The sequence below is a fragment of the Erigeron canadensis genome, chromosome 7, assembly GCF_010389155.1.
Source record: "Erigeron canadensis isolate Cc75 chromosome 7, C_canadensis_v1, whole genome shotgun sequence".
NCBI classification, from domain to species: domain Eukaryota; kingdom Viridiplantae; phylum Streptophyta; class Magnoliopsida; order Asterales; family Asteraceae; genus Erigeron; species Erigeron canadensis.
Genome location: NC_057767.1, coordinates 8,688,328 through 8,710,144, shown reverse-complemented (window position 1 = coordinate 8,710,144; position 21,817 = coordinate 8,688,328). Strand labels below are relative to the sequence as shown.

Sequence of the window (21,817 nt, the reverse complement as noted above, 5' to 3'; positions counted from 1 at the left end):
CATAATTTGGGATGAGGCAGCAATGAATGATCGCAGGTGTTTCGAGTCACTAGATAAAGCTCTTCGAGATATTACAAACAACAAACACTCACCTTTTGGCGGTAAATCAATCTTGCTAGGAGGCGACTTTAGACAGACATTACCTATAAAACCGAAGGCATCAAAATCTGAAATCATAGCCTTATGCATTACAAGATCTTATCTTTGGCGATTTTTCAAGATATTCACGCTTACCCAAAATATGCGTCTCGCATTCGCAGCTGAAGACACCTCATGGTTCTGTAAATGGTTGTTGGATATTGGTGATGGAAAAGTCGGAAAAGTGAAAGAACAATGCAACGATGTCAAGATAATTGATATTTCTGACCAACTGATTATCCGCCAGTCCCATCTGCACTATCTGAACTCATAGATTTTGTATATAGCAAAGATATACTTCATTCTCCTACAGCAATTGATTTGGCAAACCGAGCAATAATTTGCCCCAAAAATGAAACTGTAGATGAAGTGAATGACCTGATATTGAAAACGTCTCCAGGTGCATTCCATACATATCTCAGTACCGACTCTATGGTACCACACTCAAAAAACGGAGGTGTTACTGATCTTTTGTATCCTACAGACTACCTAAATCTATTGAAGTTCCCAGGAATACCAAACCACTCTTTTTTTTTTGAAAAAACACACTCCTGTTATGCTGCTGCGCAACATCGATCCAAAAAATGGTTTGTGTAATGGTACTAGACTTTTAATATCTCAGCTGCTACCTACTATAATAGAAGCTAACATAATAACAGGTACATCAATAAATCGTAGAGTATATATACCTAGAATAACATTTATCTACAATAGCAAAGAACTACCTTTTGTATTTAAGCGGCGTCAATTCCCACTAAGACCTTGCTATGCAATGACAATAAATAAAAGCCAAGGCCAATCGTTAAATACAATAGGAATTTATTTACGCGAACCAGTTTTTGGTCATGGTCAACTTTATGTTGCCGTTTCTAGAACTACATCGCCAACAGGAGTAAAAGTTTTGATTGAACATGAACAATATGAAAAACCAAATACCACTCTGAATGTAGTATATTCTGATTGTTTGTATGATATTCAAACCCAACAGGTATCCAGCCTTATTTGTTATGCATATCTGCACATATATATAATATCAATTATCTTTGATGGTTTGCAAACAACTGTTTTCTTTACTATATCTGCATATGTAACACTAATATTCTATGTTACTACTACTTACTTCATATTTCTCTAATTTCATTATCTTAATCTCACAAACAGTAATCTCACAATGGAAGATGAGAGCTTGGCATTGCTGAAATTAGGGGTAGTAGGAAAGCCGATCAACGTCAGAGCAGTGAGAAAATGGAGTCCGCGTTATGGAAAATACACAACCTTCTACATCTTTGTTGATAAATTTGTAAGTAACCATTAACCTGCACAACACAGTACAACCTCTAACAAATCATTTTAGATTTCGATAACTCCTTTATCTTACACTGCCCTCTATACATAAACATAATAAAGGGAGCTGGAATTCAAGCAATAGTACAAGGCCCCCAGGATCACAACTCTGTAGTGCCACTAATTGAAGTCAGCAACTGCAACGAGCTATCTCAATACACTTGCAGTATACCAGCAAAATTTATCAATGGTCTATCACACAAAGTCAACATGAGGATTGGTCTCTCAACATCAATCACTGCTATAGAAGACATTCCAGAAATACCAAACCGTTATTTCAACTTCGGAAACTATGAAAGGTTGATAGCAATATGCCACAATGAAGATGAAGTAACAAGTACCGAAATTTGCCAAAAAATTATTTATGTTACTACTATTACTTTACAACATTCCAGTTAATAACCGTATTCAACAGATTATTGTGGAGTACTACAAGGAAGAATAGAAGACAAAACTAAAAAAATTGGCGAACCATTCCTTTCGTTCAATCTCATTGACATCAGGTACAAATACAAATAAAATCCCAAATATTTCTTATTACACTTACTAAAGATCCTATGTACACAACAATGAAAAAGTTCAGGTAACCTTATGGGATGAAATAATAACAAACGAAACAAGATTTGACAAAACAGCTATTGAAAACGCAAACCTGCCAGTTACCATTGTTGTCACCTCTGCGAAAGTCACTACCTTCGCACGTAAGTAAATAACAACTCTAATAATTACATCATCATCTTGCATCTAAAGACGCTCATTTTATGTTTATTTTGTTATTTTTTACAAGTTATTAGAGATAACCTATTCTTACGCCAGTAATTTTGTACTCGGATGCAGAAAAACCGAGCCTGCAGTCAACAAGCAGCACATTCGTGTTCGTCAACCCAAAAATACCTGAGACTGTCCCACTTCTAAACAGGTCACAAAACCTTCTCTTTGCTTCCAGCTTATTAACTTTCTTTCACATCAACCTTTATACAAATATACTTTATCGTCCAACCTCTGTCAAAAAAGGTTGGAAGCTGCAGATTATGAACAGATCAATCAGGCATTACAATCATGCACAATATCTGAAATCATTGAAAAACAGCCTCGCGAATTACAAGTAAGCAAACAAACCTATCATCTATTTTCCTTTTAGAATTACATGTAACCACTTCCATCTTACTCATTACCAAATCATACCATATTCAGGGAGCCACACTTTTATGCCATGCCAAAATTCAACAAATCACATCAACTGTAACCTGGTATACAAACATCTGCCCCACATGCTCACGTGAGATCTACCCATACGGAAAAAACTGGATGTGCCCAACACATGGACCATTCGACCATGCCGTCTACATGTAAGTCAAATTTATATAATATCAAATATCTGATAATTTGTTACTCTATGTTTCAATTACAACATGATCTGTTAATACTGTGTTAGCACAGTCATCCTATTAATTTACAAAAACACGAAAATTTGTCACAAGTTCAAATATAGTAGAATAAATGAACAGTGAATTGTGCGACGACTCAACTCAACAATTGATTATATAGATAGATAAGTAGATACATTGTATACCTCACCTTAGTGGCTAACATCATGAGGATCTAACTACAAGTTTCACTTTCGAATCCCCTTAGATACAATTTTGGAGATGGATGTCTTCTTGGTAACCTGAATACAAAAAGTATGCTTCATTTACCACCTATAAGTAGATAAATTATATCTATATATGCAAGGCTTAAATATATTTAAGTGAGCAGAGCTTCAATTAAGGTTTCATACAATCTCATTAGCTATTTTATTAATTGTGTTCAATCAACCCGTTTCCAGTATATCACAGCTCAAAAGATACTAGATAAAAAATATGTGAACTCTCATTAGTAGCAGGTGGAAGGATCGGATAATTCAATGCCATTTGCCTTGCAAACTGGTTGACTTTACATGGTCTTAGGTAGCTATCCATAGGTTTATTTGTTGGCAAAAATATACAATGATTAGTAATCTCATTGTTTTATTTGTTGGCAAACACACGGACCTGTTTTGTCATCTCCACATTAACATGCCTGATGCATAATCAAAACGAACACAGATGGTCACCAAGAGTCTGCCACACTTTATACTTATTAACCACAATCGGAATGCATTAAAGCTCTTGAGATTCATGGAGAACATGGTTTTGTCTTTTAGAACGACTTGGGTTAACCTGTAAACTATTTATTTTGAGCAAGTTGACCTCAGTGCTACCCCAACCTGTAATTCTCAAAAGAATTACGTATGAAAGTAAAAAAGCGGTCCTGTTCTTGCTTAATTTTAGAAGGGTCTTTGCAATACCTTTATCGAAACAACTTTATGAGCTTTAGTTGTCTTAAGCGCTCAGACCATCAAGCTTTAGTGACTTTAGATTATATTGATGACCTCTATTTGTGTTTCTAAGTCATAAAACTCAAACAAGATCATAAATTTTACTCTCCTCTCCCTTTTTCTTTTTGTAGTTGTTTCTTTTTTTTTTTTTTTTTTTAATAATTAGCGATCTAAATTGTAAATCATTAATTGCAGGTACCAACTCTCAGCAAAAATTGAAGACGAAACTGGAGAACTGAATATTACCATCAACCATAACTCAGCAACAACAATGATAGGCGTTGAATGCCACCAGTTAATGATAACGGACGCCTGCAGGCCTGGCCATGCAATACCCGCAGAAATCACATCACTTGAAGGAAAATCAATGACGTTTCATATACAAGCATATCGAGAGCGAAGATCACAAAGAATAAAGGCAACAATTCACAAAGTAACTAACATGCAAACGCAGCCTGCTTCATCATCAACACAACATACCCTATCTCCAACAACACCAAAAACAACTAAAACACGTTTTGCATCATCTAGGAGATTGGAATTTACCCCCGAAAGTAAACAACTAAACTTTCATCTTCCACAGCTATTATACATACTACTAACATATCTATTTAATCATCTTTAATGCAATACAATGCAGGTACCCCAACAGAACAGTCAAAAAGACGCAAGCTGGATCATTAAACCATCAACGATCAAAAACTTCCGTACAAAGCAAGATGCCATATAAAACCAAACTTTTGCAACGGCTATCTTTTGTCTCCAGTAGCGTATATATAGTTTAGAAGTAGCCAGTGGCATTGTAACTTCAATCTTTTGTCTCCAAAAACGTATATATAGTTTAGAAGTAACCAGTGGCATCTTTAACTTTTTGTAATATGAAAGCCCCACTATATATGGGCATATGTAACTAAAACCTCTGTACTATTAGACAAAAATATTAACTACGTTTACAACACAAAAGCGTTCGCCGATAAAACACAAAAGCCACGCTCTTCGCTGCCGCCCATCGGGCGGCCCAACTTTCCTAGTAAATAACAATGAGCGTGCTTATGAACAGTGCACTTTTTGTTCTTTTCCGAGATTTTAATATATATACAATATATGTCATATTCTAAACAAGAAAGAAAGTTGGTGTAATGGTTGAGGTGCACTCCTGTGGGATTAAAAGTCTTGTGTTCAAAACCCCTCATGAATTTGTGTAATGGTTTTTTTCATTTTCTTCCCTTCCTCTTTCTCCTTTTTCTTTCCAGACCCCCTGCCCCCCCCCCCCCCCCCCCATTTTTGTTTTTTAATCTTTCTACCCCCAAAGTTATATTAGTTGATTTTTTCATATATAACATTTGAAATTGCTACAAGAACTTTCAACATTTTCAAAAATTTTTGCCACCAAACTTTATATGTCTTCACATTTGACACCTTTCTTCTACTTTACATATTTGCAAGCAACATGTACAAATACTTCTTGCTAAATAAACTTTGAATACTATCGCCACATCAACACCACCCCTTACGGCCTTACCAAAAATACCGACTCTTCATTAAACAAATCCGGGAATAATCCCACCAGAAAAACGTACTCCTTCGTCTTTTCCTCCATATCGTTACATTATTCAGCGGAGTTTTACTTATCACATCTTTCAAATACCCGCATACGCAATCTATGACATCCCCTTGCCAGAAATTCTTAATGTCTTTTTACACAACCTTAACAAAAAACGTTCGTCATCTTTTTTGTTATGATGTTGTACAATATTCTAACTCTCCAAGTAGAACATTCAACACCAAAGACCTGAATGCGAAGAAAAGGGGGTATTATATTACTCCCTACAACTTAAACAACGACAAGAAACATATAAGAAAAAGAGCCCACCTTTCACATACATAAAGTCGCATCAAACGTTAAAGCCTTTCCGACATCTTTTCCGGTGAGATATTAATAAGACCAAAAACAATTTAAAAAGTGATACATGGAAAGAAAAAGAGTAGAAAACATATATGGATATGAAAAACAAAAGAGAAAATTACATTTTTCGTCCCTCAATTTGGCAAATTTCACAGTTTTGACCCTAAAGTGAATTAATTACAAAAAAACCCCTAAAGTTGGTCATTTTTTTCATTTTACACTCCGCGACCTAACGGAGTTAAATTTTGGCCGTTAACCCTTACACGTGCCAAGCACGTGAGGGCATTTCTATCATTTTCTCCTTTAAGACCAAAAATGAAAAAATATGCAACTTCAGGGACCAAAAGTGAAAACATATACAACTTTAGAGACCAAAAACGTAAAAAACATTGATCTGGAAAAATGAGCTTTTATATTACACATGTCTTTTCCAATTCTCATCTTTTTCTTCCTTCATCATCCTCATTCATCCAAAAATCCAAAATTTACAACTCCCATCTTTTTCTTCCTTCATTATCCTCATTCAACCCAAAACCTAAAATTTACATCCAATCTTAATAAAACTCATTTAAAACAACGATAATCCTACAAATGCTAACAAACATCAACTATATAAATATGTATATATTAGTTTTATATATTTACAGATTAAAAAAAAATACAAAAACTCAAACATACACTACAACCACCACCAAACTCCGGCCACCATTACCACCACCAAATTCTGGCCGCCGTGAGCACAACAGCCATCATTATGCTCATCCTTCATCGCCACCATATCCACCTATTACCACCATTACTATATACAGTGGCGGATGTATAGCTTAGGCAGGGTATACATTTGCATACCCTTTGACTATCCAAATTAGTGTAAAAAATTTAAATTGAGTTTTCTTTTGTAAGTTTTTCATATAGAATGTATATCCAATGAAAATGAGGTACATACCCAATAAAGTTGATGAAATTAAGTTTAAGACATCACCACTTCATGAGTCATGCACCACGTTCCCGCTCTGTTTCATTATTGTAGTCTGAAGTTTCCAACTATATATATTTTCATATTTTATATATATATTTATCAATTTAGGAGTTCTGATAGTTAGGATTTTAGTTTCAATTTTCAACTAAAAATAGATTTGAAGGTTTATATTTATTTACAAGTTGTTTAATTGGAATGTGTTATCACCTTTTAAAGTTAAACTGTTGTTACATTTTTTATCCCTAAAGTTGTATATGTTTTCACTTTTGGTCCTTAAAGTTGTATATATATATTTTTTTGGTCTTAAAGGAGAAAATGACGGAAATGCCCTTACGTGTTTGGCACGTGTAAGGGTTAACGGCCAAAATTTAACTCCGTTAGGTTGCGGAGTGTAAAATGAAAAAAACGACCAACTTTAGGGGTTTTTTTGTAATTAATTCACTTTAGGGTTAAAACTATGAAATTTGCCAAGTTAAGGGAAAAAAAATGTAATTTTCTCAAAACAAAACCTTTCAATTAAAGGATGGAGAAATGAAATATGAAAAGAAACATGGAAATGAAAAAAAAGAAAGGATGGAGAAAGGATGACTTTATTAAATGACGGAAAAAACTATGAGGTGAAGTTTTGATTTTTGAGGCCACGTGTAACATCACTACCTAGCTGGCTCTTTCTTTTCCTTTTTAATTTGTTTTCAGTAAACAACCCAAATATGCACTGCCCCCCTTTTTTTTAGTTAACAACATGATAATGAAACATTAGTATTTTTATGCTAACTCCTATTTTAGGTCGATCTAATGATTGTTTGAATTCAGAACTTAAATCATCACCATTGGTTGCAATATATACAATTTACTACAAGCCCAAATAATACAAAAAGGTTAGTTATCTTTTATGGTATTTTAATGAAAATATACATATATACATTTAATTTTATGGCTTTTCTACTTTGAAATGGCTCTCTAGCGTACACTTGAATAACAAAACGTCCTGTTCTAAAATTGACTTTTTAAGAAATATGGTGTTTAAAACTATATATTTAAAATACAACAATGACTAAAGATATGTAGTTTAAGGTATGAGTGAATGTGCTTGAATATATCACCTTTCATAAAACTATACATTTAAATTTTGTTATGCATATTTGAAGGGAAAGTAGATATTTGACGAGCTAAGACTAAATACTAGATTAGCCACCCTATATCTTATGATTATGAAAAAAGTAAACAATTATCATTACAAAATTAGATTATTTAGTGATATCAAAAAATGAACACGTTTGATGTAGCGTGAGTCGTGAGTGTCTTGAACACATGGTTTCTATTGAACAACGTAGAAGAAATGGTTACCACTTTAAATTGGTCATTAGATGGATTTTAGAATATAGAAGGGGCTGAGTAAACATCAAAAAATTATATTGCTAATGGAAAATATAGATTATAAATATAAATATTATTATATAAAACTTAAAAAAAAAATTTTGAAAGGTGAATTTAGTTGAAAACTTCGTGTCGCGATTCGACAGCGAGAGGTCTAGCATACGTTGTCTTAACCGGATCCGCGCTAGAGAGCTCCCTCGAAATAGAAATGCCTAAACTTAAAATTTGATAACAAAAAATAAAGCCACCGCAGCGAAGCGCAGGTGGACCACCTAGTTACAAATTGGGCATTAACTATTAAGCCCTATCCTTTTTAACCCAGTAGTGGAATGGGCTTAGTGGGCTCTGTCTCATTTCTTTTTGGTTGTTAACGTGCTATGTTTCATACTTCCATTATTGGTTATGCAGTATTACTATATAATTTTTTACAGATTTTGAGTTTTATTATGATATTTCTTTACTATTTTATGTGATCTAAGTAAACTCTTAACTGATGAACTATTGCAATCTTTTTGTAAATATCATTAACCATTTCAAAGAATAATACAATATAATGAGGCCTAAGCCCAACTCAGTTTCTTACGCTTATTTGGGCTGGCCCTACTTTTGGGTTCTGGCTTTGCATCTCTCATATCTGCTATAAAATACGAGCATGGTACCTGCGCAATGCGGTGGTAAGTCGGCGATGAGCCGATGATGGTGGTGGCGATATCTATTGGTGTAGGTAAAATATTTGAGTTAAAGGAGTTAGTTATTTTCTAATATAATTGACTAATGGTGTAATTTAATATTAAGGTTGATGGTGATTTAATTCATTGAGGGTATTTTGGTCAATTTGCATCTCCCATTTATGTAAACTTTCAACATATGGGTTATAATTTTTATATAGTATTATAGATAGGGTAATTTTGTCAATTTACATGTCTCATTGTTGTAAACTTTCAACATAAGGGGATAATTATTATATAGTAGTATAGATAACTGCATAAATCCTGTTAAAAAAAAAAAGTACAACCGTAAATAGATAACTGTATAAATCCTGTTAAAAAAAAAAGTACAACCGTAAAAATAAATTACATTGACTAAATATTATATATTTTGTGAACCTGACGGTATTAACTATTACGACTTGTAACTATTTGGATCTTACCTTGTTAAATTATGATGTGTCGTCATGAAGTCAGGATTAATAGCGTATACACGGATCCATTCTAAACCATAATGCCAGTTCGTTAATGTGCAGTGAATTCTCGTCTTATAAATTTATATATCAAGCCCTTCAATCCATCAAATTATTGCCGTTGGGACATTTAACGTACATGCCCCGCCAGAATATATTAGCTCAACGCATCACTTGACGTTTTTTTCCCTTTATATGTTTTTAGACACCTTGAATTATTCCTCGAATGTTTGTCGTAGACTCGTAGACTATGAGAATCGTAGATGGGATTTCAGATTTTCGTCTTCATGTACTTCCATTAGTCCCTCGAATAAATTAACCCATGATCCATAAATTTGATCAAGCTAATCAAATTTTGAGAATACTTAAAACAGTTCATAAGAAACTAATTTGAACATGCGTCAATAAATAATCTAAGATGAAAAGTTGACATAAATTTATCGAAAATAACCGTACTCTTGACTATAAAGTTCATAAAGAAAGTAAAAAAGAAACTGCTCAATGCCGCTTTTTATGGGTTTTGAGCCCCAATACCTCGACGGTATATGAGGAAAGTTATAATGTAGGCAGATCTTATCTCTACCTAAGTAGAGAGATTGCTTTCAGTTTCTACCTAAATGGTAGAAAAGGCCCACCAACCTTTGCATAAGATGAGGATCGAACCCATAACCTCTGACTTCAGAGACCATAGTGTTTACCACTATAAACTTCATAGAGTTGTGTTGAAATATTTAGTCTATGACACTAGAAATCCACACTTCTTGAAATATTTGAGTCTAACTTTAACTATGACCACTTATTTAACACCAAGAACTAGTTATACCGCCTTCAATTTTTAACAAATACGTAATAATGAATAATCTATATATGTTACGATAGATTCATTGTTTAGCTATTATCAAATCACATACTTTTACATTTTTTTTAAAGCTATATGTAAGGATCATAGACACATATATATGAATCAGATAAACAGTTGGAATAACTTTTTAGCAAGTAAGTTGAGACACAACACGTTTATAATATGTAGAAGTAGGAGTAAGTATGTCAAAAGGGGCCCCGTTGAGCCAAAAAGCGACAGTGTCACTACTCACGTTGCCCTCCTTTTTTCCGCTACCTTTCCGTAAAGCAAATTACTTAATTCGCTCTATTCTACACTTTTCATCATTTTTTTGGGTAATATTTTTGTTTCATTCACCTTCACTTCACTATTATATATATATGGTAATAAAAGGTTCATATGTACGAACAAAAAAGCGTCTGAACCTTTTATTCGTACATATAAAACCAATCTATGCTTCTATGGGATACTGAGGACGTAAAATGGAGACAGTTTTACCTATATCAAAACGTAAAATATAAAAATACTGTTTTTATATCGAAATTCGATTAAATGGAGGAAGAAATTTAATTTTGGCACATTATATGAATACAATTCTATAATATATACATATATATATATATATATATAAGGATTTGCTAACTAGTGCCCCAGGTGCATTATTGATGAAATATATATTTTCTAAATTATCAATATGATATAATTACTATTTTTATATAAATTATAAATACATAGTTATATATTTAAGGAAAATTTGACTTTATTTAATACACCGTAAGACACTAGTTATTAAATCCGTTGATATATACAATTAGTCAATCTGATTTTGGCACAATTCTTTTGAAAGCGAATATTGACAAACCATGCATGTTAACCGACAAAAATCATTTTCATTTTAAAGCCTTATGCGCTTTGCTAGCTGTACTAAACAATACCCGATATCTACTCTTTTTCTTTCTTTTTCTTTTCGATTTTTTATTTGAATCTAAACTCGATTAGTATTAAAGCTGATAGTTATTTACATCAATTCCAACAACAATATTTTAAAGCACTAAAAACATCTCTAATTAATCGCGTTTGGCGGTATGATAATAACAAATGATACAAATGTAAATTTTGTTTTATATCTAATAAACTAAATATTAATTTTTTTTATAAATTAATCATGTAAATTGATACATATATACTACACATTATTATGTTATTTTTAGCATAACATTAATAAACATGCATGCATCACTAACTAAAATTAACACGAGAATATATAAGAACTTCTTAATGAATTAACAGTTATATATAGATATCAAATAATCAATATTGAAAAAATAACAAATAATCATAAAACCAAAAAAATGTTATCGAAATCCAGTAATCTCATGAAACGACGTCGTCACATACTCCTTAACTTCCCTTGCAATAACCCCTCTCATAACATCCCAAAACCCTTCCACATTCTCCATCCTCTTTTCGGGCAACCCATATCCTCCACCCATACCCGGTGGCGCCAACGTAAGTACCGTCATCGGGTCATCCACATCCGCCACGACGTCATCATTCTCACTTTTCACCATTCCATATGATGTATTACAAGCATTATTATTATTATTACTATTATCAAAGCTTGTAGTAATTGTAGTACTACTGTCAATTCGACGTTTCTTTAACGTCGAATTCCAATGATTCTTCACCGCGTTATCGGTCCGTCCAGGAAGTAATCTAGCAATAGTGGCCCATTTATTACCATGTTGTAAATGGGCCGCTAATATTGTATTATCTTCTTCTATTGAAAAGGGCCTATGTTGTACATTTGGGCTAAGTTGATTGCACCATCTTAGTCTACATGATTTACCTGACCTACCCTTAATGTATTTGCTAATTAGTGACCAATTTCGGGCACCGTATGAGTCAACTAATCGGGTTAGGATTCTATCCTCCTCGGTGCTCCATGGACCTTTAAGGATTTTATCGGGTTTGTTACGAGTAACGTGTTTTTGACCCGAATGTGACGAGTCTGAGGATTCTGATGAAGAAGAGGAAGTAGAAGAGCACATGTTATTAAGTTCTTCCATAAAAGGCTTGTGTTGCTTTAAATGGAAAGCTACCAAGAACTGTATAGATATGAGTTGTGTGGAGGTTTGGATATTTTTTTGAAGTGAATTTGAGTGTGAGTGTGTGTGGGGGGATTATATATACAGAAAGTTTGAAAACAATGGTTCATGAACATATGAAAAGGGAAGGGAAGGGGGGCAAAGGGGTAGGTTCTTGGAAATTGGCTTTTGTAAAGTTGGTTCAAAGTTCTTTTAACTAATTTAATGATCTATATATATCTAAAAGTTCTATGATGGTGGTGAAAAAATTGACGCATTCTTAACGCTTTATCGATTGTACTTAATAAGGTTAATTAGGGTACTTAATAGGGTTTTAGCACAATAATTATAATGAAATATACAGGAAGAGTAATTAACTTATTACTTTCATTCATTTTTGTAGTATCTAATCTATATATAGTAAATGGGGTTAAGTAGGAGCATAATTGAATTTGTTTAGTTACTATGGTAATATGTTTGTAATACCATATCATCATAAACGAATGAGGTTAGTGGGGTTAATTATGTGGTTAATGCATTTGTTTTACTGCTATAATTGATAATTGATCATTGTGAGAGATTTATTGAGTGTCCATCCATTCACATATCTTTTGATTCTCCCTGGGCAGAAGAAAGGTCGAGCATTTATTCTGGTTGCTAATAATGATAAAATTAATGCAATTATATATACAACAAGCCAAAAACAATTTGATGGGCTTACACCTACGGGATTTTTTTACTTCTCGCTCCATCCAACCGACTCTCCACTATTCTTTCTCTCTTCTCCTCTTTTCTTCATCTGCTGGTCTACATATGTGCCCTAATTTTTGATCGTTTCTCCCATGTATTTAGGTGTGTTTGAAGTGAATCTTTATATATTTTCTCTTTGGAGGAATTTTGAATTTTTTTTTTTTAAATTTTAATCCATTGTTGTTGTTGGTTGTTGTTTTTTGTGGATTAAATTTGTAGGTGCGAATCAGTATTAAGTTTTGCAGCTTCCATCGAAGAAATAAAATATCAGAGTAAAAAGCCAACGGTTGAAAGGCTATATGTAAGTTTCTTTTCTTTTATATGTTATGCAACTGTTATTATTTTTTATTTTTTTTGAGGTACTATTTATTTTACATGTAAATGATAAGGCCAAAAGTTATACGGAGTATGCAATACAAAGATCCTATGCTATGTCTAAATTGCCTCTTATTTTTGGTAATTTCGACTTTTAGTATTCTGCTATATAGCCATCAAACAAAACTGATGACTAGGCAGGCTTGCTGGTAATCTATAACTTTCTAACTTGGACCATTGCACAAATCGACTCATTTATGAGTCCATGTATCGAGTTTTCCATCTATAATCATATATATAGTTATTGAAGCCAACTAAACTAATATAATGATTTTGGTAGTACGTGTCTAAGCATGCATAGTCACAAGATGATTTAACCAAAAACATCTCCCCTCCCATTCTAATGTTGGCTATTTCAAGTATGAAAAATTAGAAACTCTAGAAACGAACTGGCGGCTTGCAGTTTCAAATGGATTAGAAATTTAGAACAGAGCGCCATTCTTAAGACATCCCAAACGTAAACCATTATTATGAATGTCTATAGGTTTAATTCCTACCAGAGCAAAATATGCTTGTACCTGTCTCTACGGATGGGTAGAAGTTCATGTGACCAGCACAATCTTTAACAAGATCGAGACGCTGAAAGATCACAGTAACTTGTAGCTGCATGTACTTTTAAATGACCAAAATATATTGATTATGGGTGTAATATTGTTGTGTATAATTACATTTTGTAGACCTTGCTGGATCCGAGAGAGCAGGTTCGAAGAGGTTCGCTTGAAAGAAGGTAAGTGCAAATGTGAACAATGTACCATTCAGTTTTGAATAATCACCTTACACCTTTCATTGATAACTATGGCACTTCTCTCTCTTGGTTTCATCTTCGGTTGGAAACATGTATTCAAATCAATATGGGTCTCCTGCACTCGGGAATTTCATCAGTGCACTCAGGGATGATAAAAATAAAAAGAGGGACTGCATATCCCACAACGAGACAGTAAACTTACTCGCCTATCGCAGGTTTGTTAAATACTGTTAATTTTTTAAAGGATCTGTTGTGGCCGGTGGGAAAGTGTTCTTGCTATAAAAAATCTTTAGCATGCTTTTAATTTGTTTATTTTCTTAATGCATATCTTCTATATAAAATGGTGTAGGTATTAGTTCTCAGGTTTAACGCTGAAAACAAAGGTAAAATCATATCAATATATAATAAGTCAAGCTGAAAATGGCATTCTATTAGATATATGGATGTATGGATGTATGAATGTATATATTTGACATCACTACAACAAATATGTCATTTGCTCACATTTGTTTTTTCATATATTTAAAAAGTGTGAAAAAATAGGTTAATTTAATCACATTTAAAAGTGTCTAAAAATAATTTACATTTAAAAATGTGAAGAATTTTAAAAAATCACAATATTTACACACTTATATATATGGAAAATAAAAGTTCACACTTTTAAATGTGTAAAAATATACCAATTGTTCACACTTAAGAGTGTGAAAGTTAATTTGCAACACCCAATTTCTTCACACATGGAGAGTATGAAGAAATTATGTGTTACAAGTTGACTTTCACACTTTTAACTGTGAAAATATTTGACAATTGTTCACACTTTTAAGTGTTAACATTTTGTTTACACATTTATAAGTGTGAAAAAATAATGATGTTTAAAATTTATTCACACTTTTAAATGTAACTTTTTTTTCCACACATTTTTAGATGCGATTAAATTAATAAATTTTTTTACATTTTCTATAACCAAGCGTGAACAAAGGATTTTTTTTGTAGGCATGTATATATAGTATTAAAAGTTTAATTTAGCTGATATGCGACCTGTTTCCAACACTTTTGAGATAAATTATAGCCTGAATTCATCCATTTGTAAATAAATGGGTTGACCTTGCAACCTTACAATCTACATTTTTAGTATCCTTAGTTTCATAACATAGCAAGATCCATGTGCATGCAGCTGCCCGGCCAATCATGGTTTAGTCTCTTACCCCCTTCTTAGTTTAATATTAGCCCTAACTGTAATAGTTTTTCTGTCGAGGTGACAAGATGGGTGGGCTAGATAATGGTTAAAACTGGAATGGGTAGGAACAAGTCATTTTAGAATTGGTCAAAATCAACTGGGTTGGTTTGGATTAACCAACACACACCTTATTTTTCCATTTTATTTTTTTAGATAGCTAAATATTGCTACAAACAATAGTTACTACCATAATCAAATATATAATGTAAGTTGATTCGTCACATTGTCTACATTAAAAATAGACTTTTGGAGATTTTAAAAGATTTTAACCCGGTTCCTCTTAGTTGACCTGTTAGACATAATATACAACTTATAATGACACATTTAGAAGTAAATGGGTTGAAAATGTCACCTCTAGATTTACATCATATACCTTTGTTCTTTCAGACTTTGTCCTCATGGGATGCTTCAAGTGTCGAGGAGACTGCTTCAACTGGTCCGGTGTTTGCTTTTTTCAACTCTATGTGAGTCCATGTATCCTTATTCAAAGAATATCCACAATTGTCACATTAAACAATTTTTGATCGTGATGTGTTCTATTTTTTTTTTTTTTTGATATTAATGAGAATTGATCATGCGTATGTCGCAAAGTTGTATTAGTAGAAGACAAAACCAGTATGATTTTTAAGTGCGTAACCATTGGTGCATGTGATTACTTGGAGGTTTTTCAGGTGTTATTGCAACATGTTGCGTGCAAGGAGTTTCTTCGTTTACGCTCTTGAAACAGATCGATAATGCGCGACAGATGAACCAAGTTGATAAGGTGGACAATAAAGAACTGGTTGGAGTAATTCTGATGAAGAAAAAGAGGTATGCAGAAGCTTGGATGGTGCTCCAGTGGATCATGAGGGGAACGATAAAGAGGATGAGCAAGAAAAGATCCAAGGTAAAAAGCAACGCTTGGTTTGGACTCACGAGCTTCATCTAATATTTGTCAAAGCTATGAAACCATTGGAATTAATACTATGGACTATATTATTGAGCCGACAGTGATTATTCCATGACATATTTAAAAACATAGGCTACATATTTATAACATTTTTCAAAAAAAAAAAGGGATTACGTCTCAATATTGGTGCATGTAAACTACAAACATGCCATTATATATCAACTACTTCATCATACATGTTTTGCGTACCGACCATTCCAACCCCATGGTTGATGTGAATATGCATCTCTAAAACTGCATTGTAAAACCTCAATACATAACTAAAAAACCGCACAAAACGCATATACGAAACAACCTACCAGGTTGTGCATCGGGCCTTTCACTAATAAATAAAAAATTATGTATGTTCTCTTTCTATATTTTATACTATCGATCTCATTATTAATCCTTAAAAGAGAAACAAAAAATGCCCACCTTTATTCTCACATCTGATCTAAAAACGAAGAAATCACCAATTGGCCCAATAACGTGCTCTCTTGCCAGCATACCACGACACCCGAAAATAGACGTAAATCCAAATCACTTACCTAGCCGTGCAACGCACGGGTCTTCACTCTAGTTAGTTAAATAGTTTGTGATTATATCTAGATAATATATGATATAAAAGGTAATTATTCGCTATTAATTAACTTGTATCATTTTGATTACTAATTGCATGCATTTACATGTGACTACAAGAATAATTTGGTCCATTGCAATGTGACATTGGGCAACGACACAAAATTTGTCGTTGAAAATCGGGAAGGGATTTTCTTAATCAAGTTGGAAACATCTTAACCCGACCTTGAATTGAATTAAAGAGTCAAGATTTAAAGATAAACTTTAAATTTTGACAATTGATTTTAATATAAGGGTTAAGATTTGATTAACATGACTAGTCATGTTAGACAACTTAAAGAAATCCCCCTCAAAAGTCCGTTTCTACTCCATAAATAGTCTCAAGCAGCTTCAACACATGCATACATTATTAAACTAAAGGGTAAGAGCCTCAGAGTCTGTGTAGCCTCCAAATCCACAGTTCATTCCCGAATTGAGTGAGGACTCGACCTCAAACGATTAAAATGATCTGTTTTTAACTCTGGAAGTCAATTTTCATATTTACTAGAGAATTTCTCAATTTCTTTTAGATTTAGATGTTTGATATATAGTACAAAGATTATCAACCGGTTATGTCATATAGGAGATGAACTTTCGGAGAGCAGGCTCTAACTTTATAAAAAAGCCAAAAATCTTGTAATGTGTATGGCATATATTACCCTAAAATTAATTTCTCTCTATAATTTTAAAACATGGTCATGATTCAAATATTTCTAAGCTATCTAAAACTATCCACAATTTATAATACTTTATAAAAAGGAACCATTTCAAAAAAATTTCAAATAAAAATTAAACTATCTAAAATATCATTCTCGTTTATTTATTAATTTAAACTTCATCAACTAATATACCTATAATACCTTATTGAAATAATTTACAACATAAATATCTTAATACTTAAAGTAAGTATACTACCTTCTTTAATATTAATTATTTTTATATTCACTATCATTGTCACCTCAAACAACCGTCATCACCTATCGCCGCCGCCGCCACCATCCCATATGTTTCTACCAAGATCGTTGTCGATTGTGTGGACATATTACTCGTATGAATAAATACATTTTATCCACAATTTCACATTTATATTAAAGCACTTGTTAAATGATAGAAGAGTGTATAGTATGTTGGCTAATGCATATAGTTTATGTTTTACAACACACGAATTATATATGTGGTCCGTTGGTCGGAAGATTTTTGTTTTGTTTAGTTTAGGTGTTATAAAAAAATGCCTACTTTGTATTCTATTCTCTCGCATTTCGTGGCTCTTTCCTTTCCACGTCAGTTGTTTGTTTCTATTATTGTTGGTTAGATATTCAAATATAATATTTGATTTCCTTAGATTTATATATGACATTCTGAAGATGGTTGGTAACTTGGTATACGTGAACACAATGGTACAAATAACATGCCGGGTATGCTTAAACAAAATGTAATAAGGACTTTTTCGTTCAATGAACAGTTGAAGCTTTTAAATCTATATAAGTTGTTTAGTTGGTTTTTGTCTTTTAGATTTGGAATTTTAATGTTTCTTTTAATTAGTGTTCACGTAAATGATAAAGTTAATTATCTTTTCATTTATTTATTGGTTTGTATAATTAATCGTGTAATAATTCATATGTTTTCATTTGTTTATTGGTTTGTATAATTAATTGTGTTATTGTGTAATTTTACTACCTTGTATAATCAATATTATTGGTTTGTATAATTAATTGTGTAATTTTAGTGTAATGCACTTAAAGCATAACAACCATATTTGCTTTTTTATTTATTTATTTATTTTTTTCATAACCACTATATTAGACACTTATTATATTATAATTTTGAACTAAATTTGCACGGTATAACCGCATAAAATATAAAACATGTAATGTTGTTTTTATAAACTAGAGGCTTAAAAAGCAGTGAAGTAGGCATGACTTTAATATGTTTGTGGACTATTTGTGCCCCCTTTACAGCTGTTTTTAGTTTGATAACTTCCTCAAATAAATCGAATGTCTCAGCTGTTTTTGATGATATTCAAAATAGTTGGTTAGGACCGAACCTTGAAATACAAATTACAATTAAAATTACATAAAAGGTGCTTTTAAAAATCATAACAAAGTCACTAAAAATAAAATTTCACAAATAAGTAAAATTCATAACAATTTTTGTTTTTGCTCACAATTGGGTATATGTGGATGAAATATGTATCACAATTTGTTCTTAAAGTGTATGAAAGCGTATATAACTTGCTTATACTTTTCAAAACATGTCTTTGTAATTCGGAAATTAGTAACCTGTTAAATTTAACTGACTATATGGCATTTGTCATGTAGTTAACTAATATAATAATTTTTACTCATAAACTCAACTAGCTTTCAGTTTTGTCTTTAATAGTTCATTGTTCAACTGATGAAAGATGGGCCAATTTACAGGCTGTAAGAATCTCACCTGGATTTTAATTTTGTATATCTTGGACTTTTTGACACTAAGACCTGCTGCCTTATGTTCCCCACCTTAATTATTTTAAGGGCACAAGTGTCCCAAATACCGACTTGCCCTACCCCAAAACAAAATGTTCTTTACTTCTTTCCGTCCAATTAAACCAATCTTTGACTTAAAAGCTTCTTGGAATGTGTGTATCATATGCTATTTGTTGTAGATGTTAAGATGATATGATTTTTGTATGGAATAACTATATGTATGAATATGAATATATTCCGGGTAAAGAAGATAGAATGATTTTTTGTAAAAAAAAAGGTAAAATGACATAAATGTGTTCATGTGCAAGTCACGCCAAGGCCATTAACGAATGGGTAGTGAACTAGTGATATGCGTATTACTCTTTTTTATACATCTACCACACCACATTATTATATTAATAACTTGGACAGTCTGTTGTATAAATTGAGCATTGTCGTATGTGTATAAAAAATTATGTTACGAACTCTTAGTGAATAGGCTATAATGGCAGGGATTGAAAAATGACCACATGGACGATTTAGGTAGTGACTTCGCTAGAGGGACGGAAACTATGATTTTTGAAGTACTACATGCACGATTTTCGTACTAACAAAAATATACTAATTGCAACAACAAAAAAAACCATAATCCATGATTCTCCTTCTTATTTATAATTTACATATACTAAGTCCACAAAATAAGTAATATTCGAGTAAAATGATTCATTTGTAGACAAGCACATTAACTAATTTTCGTTCTAAACGTTAAATGTTATACTCACACGAAGTCCGCAACAATTATATTAAGCGACCTCAAAATCTAATCGGAAAATAATTATTGTTATACCTTTTAGTCCACAAGACACCAGCTATTTTAGCCCAAGCCTACATACAAAGATTTTTATGGACCTTGTTAATTGTTATTGCTTCTAGATATACAAGTAAAAGACAAAATGGACCACTTCCTTTAATGGGCCATCGTTCTTATTTTCGCATAGCCTTTGATGTAAATCATGTAATGTTGAGAGTATCACTGATGCGAGCTTTCAAGGATCGAAGGAACAAGTAATTTATTGCAATCGTGTTTTATGTTTTTATTTTTCATTTTGTTTTAACTCGTATTTTTCATTTTTGATAAATTGATTGAAGTGTGCAGAAGTATTTTCCTTAGTAGTCTGAAGGAAACATGCACTTGGCCAAAAGCTAAGTGTGGGGAAGTTCGAGCATCAAATCGCTGAAGAAATCAGATTTCAAGACAAGTATAGGAGCCACGAGCGCCGCTAGTTAAACCACCAGCGCCGCTGGGGCTGCATCAGGGCAGCCCAGCGCCGCTGGCCACACCACCAGCGCCGCTGGACCTGCACCTGTGCAGACCTAGCGCCGCTACCCATTTCACGAGCGCCGCTACCTGCTCAGAATACCCACCAGCGCCGCTGGCACCACCACCAGTACCACTTTTCGCCAATCAGCGTCGTTTGCAACTTCGTTTTGCGCACCAGATCACCAAAAATACAAAAAAATCAGAAAAACCCAAAAATCCAAAAAAAATAATTAAAAAATCAGAAAATACCAAAAAGGAAAAGAAGATGGAGAAGCAACCATGGATCGCCATCAAAGGAGACGATTGAAGTTATCAAAAAGCTCATCATGTTCAACTCGCTCCGCAAAAATGCCATCTTCAACCAATTATCATGCAATTTTAGACTCGGGAAGTTTCGTTAATCCTTTTACTTTTTAATTTTACGTGTTTTTCCTATTACCCTTTGATTTTAAACAAGTTTTCTACTACTTATTTCATGCAAATTTCAAGTTTTAAGTGTCTGAAAACTATTTTGAGAATATAAGCTTTGTAAGTAGACAAAAGATGACGATAATTAAGCAACATTAGCTTGGTAAGATGAACGGTTAGTTAGAATTGGTAGCTTAACTACAGATTTGTGGCTGTTCATGCTTCCAACTGGATTAGAGCTTAGACTGAAACTGTATGTGATTATGTTTGCCATAGCACATTTAACCGGACTTTAATATACCTAGCAATTTAGAGCCTTCTAGTCATTAGCATAGGTGTATTAATTGGACTTAATTTACGTGCTTGTGTAGGAACTCATTTAGATGTATGGTTTACCTTAAATCTTACACTATTTAAGGTGAACTAGTTGCATGCGGAGTAGGATTATGAGTCATCTGGGATCTCTGATAATGTCTATTGCATGAATAATGTAGTAAATCTAAAAGAAAAGGCAATCAGTAGATTAAATAAAAGTTCAAAGAACTATTAACGAGTAAAATCCATAAAAATGCATCAAGTTATGTCGTTCTGCGCGTGGGGAACCACTGACCTGTCACCGCTGTCTTGATGTAGAACTTTTAGTTGAGTTATGTCGCTCTGCGCGTGAGGAATCACCGACCTGTCACCGCTGTCTCAACTATTAAAGATGATAATATTGTATGACTGCTTTTGTATCTAGCTAGCAAACGTGACTGTAGTGTAGGAGTATATCTAAGTAGT

At 33.0% G+C, this 21,817-nt stretch overlaps 2 protein-coding genes across 2 annotated transcripts; one reads left to right on the top strand and one right to left on the bottom strand.

Moving 5' to 3' along the window:
• The first annotated feature begins 22 nt into the window (after positions 1-22).
• Positions 23-412, top strand: LOC122608909. Its single transcript, XM_043781980.1, has one exon. It carries the CDS (start codon positions 23-25, stop codon positions 410-412), a length of 390 nt encoding a protein of 129 aa, XP_043637915.1.
• Positions 413-11,479: 11,067 nt separating this feature from the next.
• On the bottom strand, positions 11,480-12,281 carry LOC122608423 (transcription factor MYB77-like). Its single transcript, XM_043781530.1, has 2 exons — positions 12,254-12,281; positions 11,480-12,218 (listed from the first exon to the last, which is right to left on the bottom strand). The coding sequence occupies exon 2, from the start codon at positions 12,191-12,193 to the stop codon at positions 11,480-11,482; it is 714 nt and encodes a 237-aa protein (XP_043637465.1). The 5' UTR covers positions 12,194-12,218; positions 12,254-12,281.
• Positions 12,282-21,817: the final 9,536 nt, after the last annotated feature.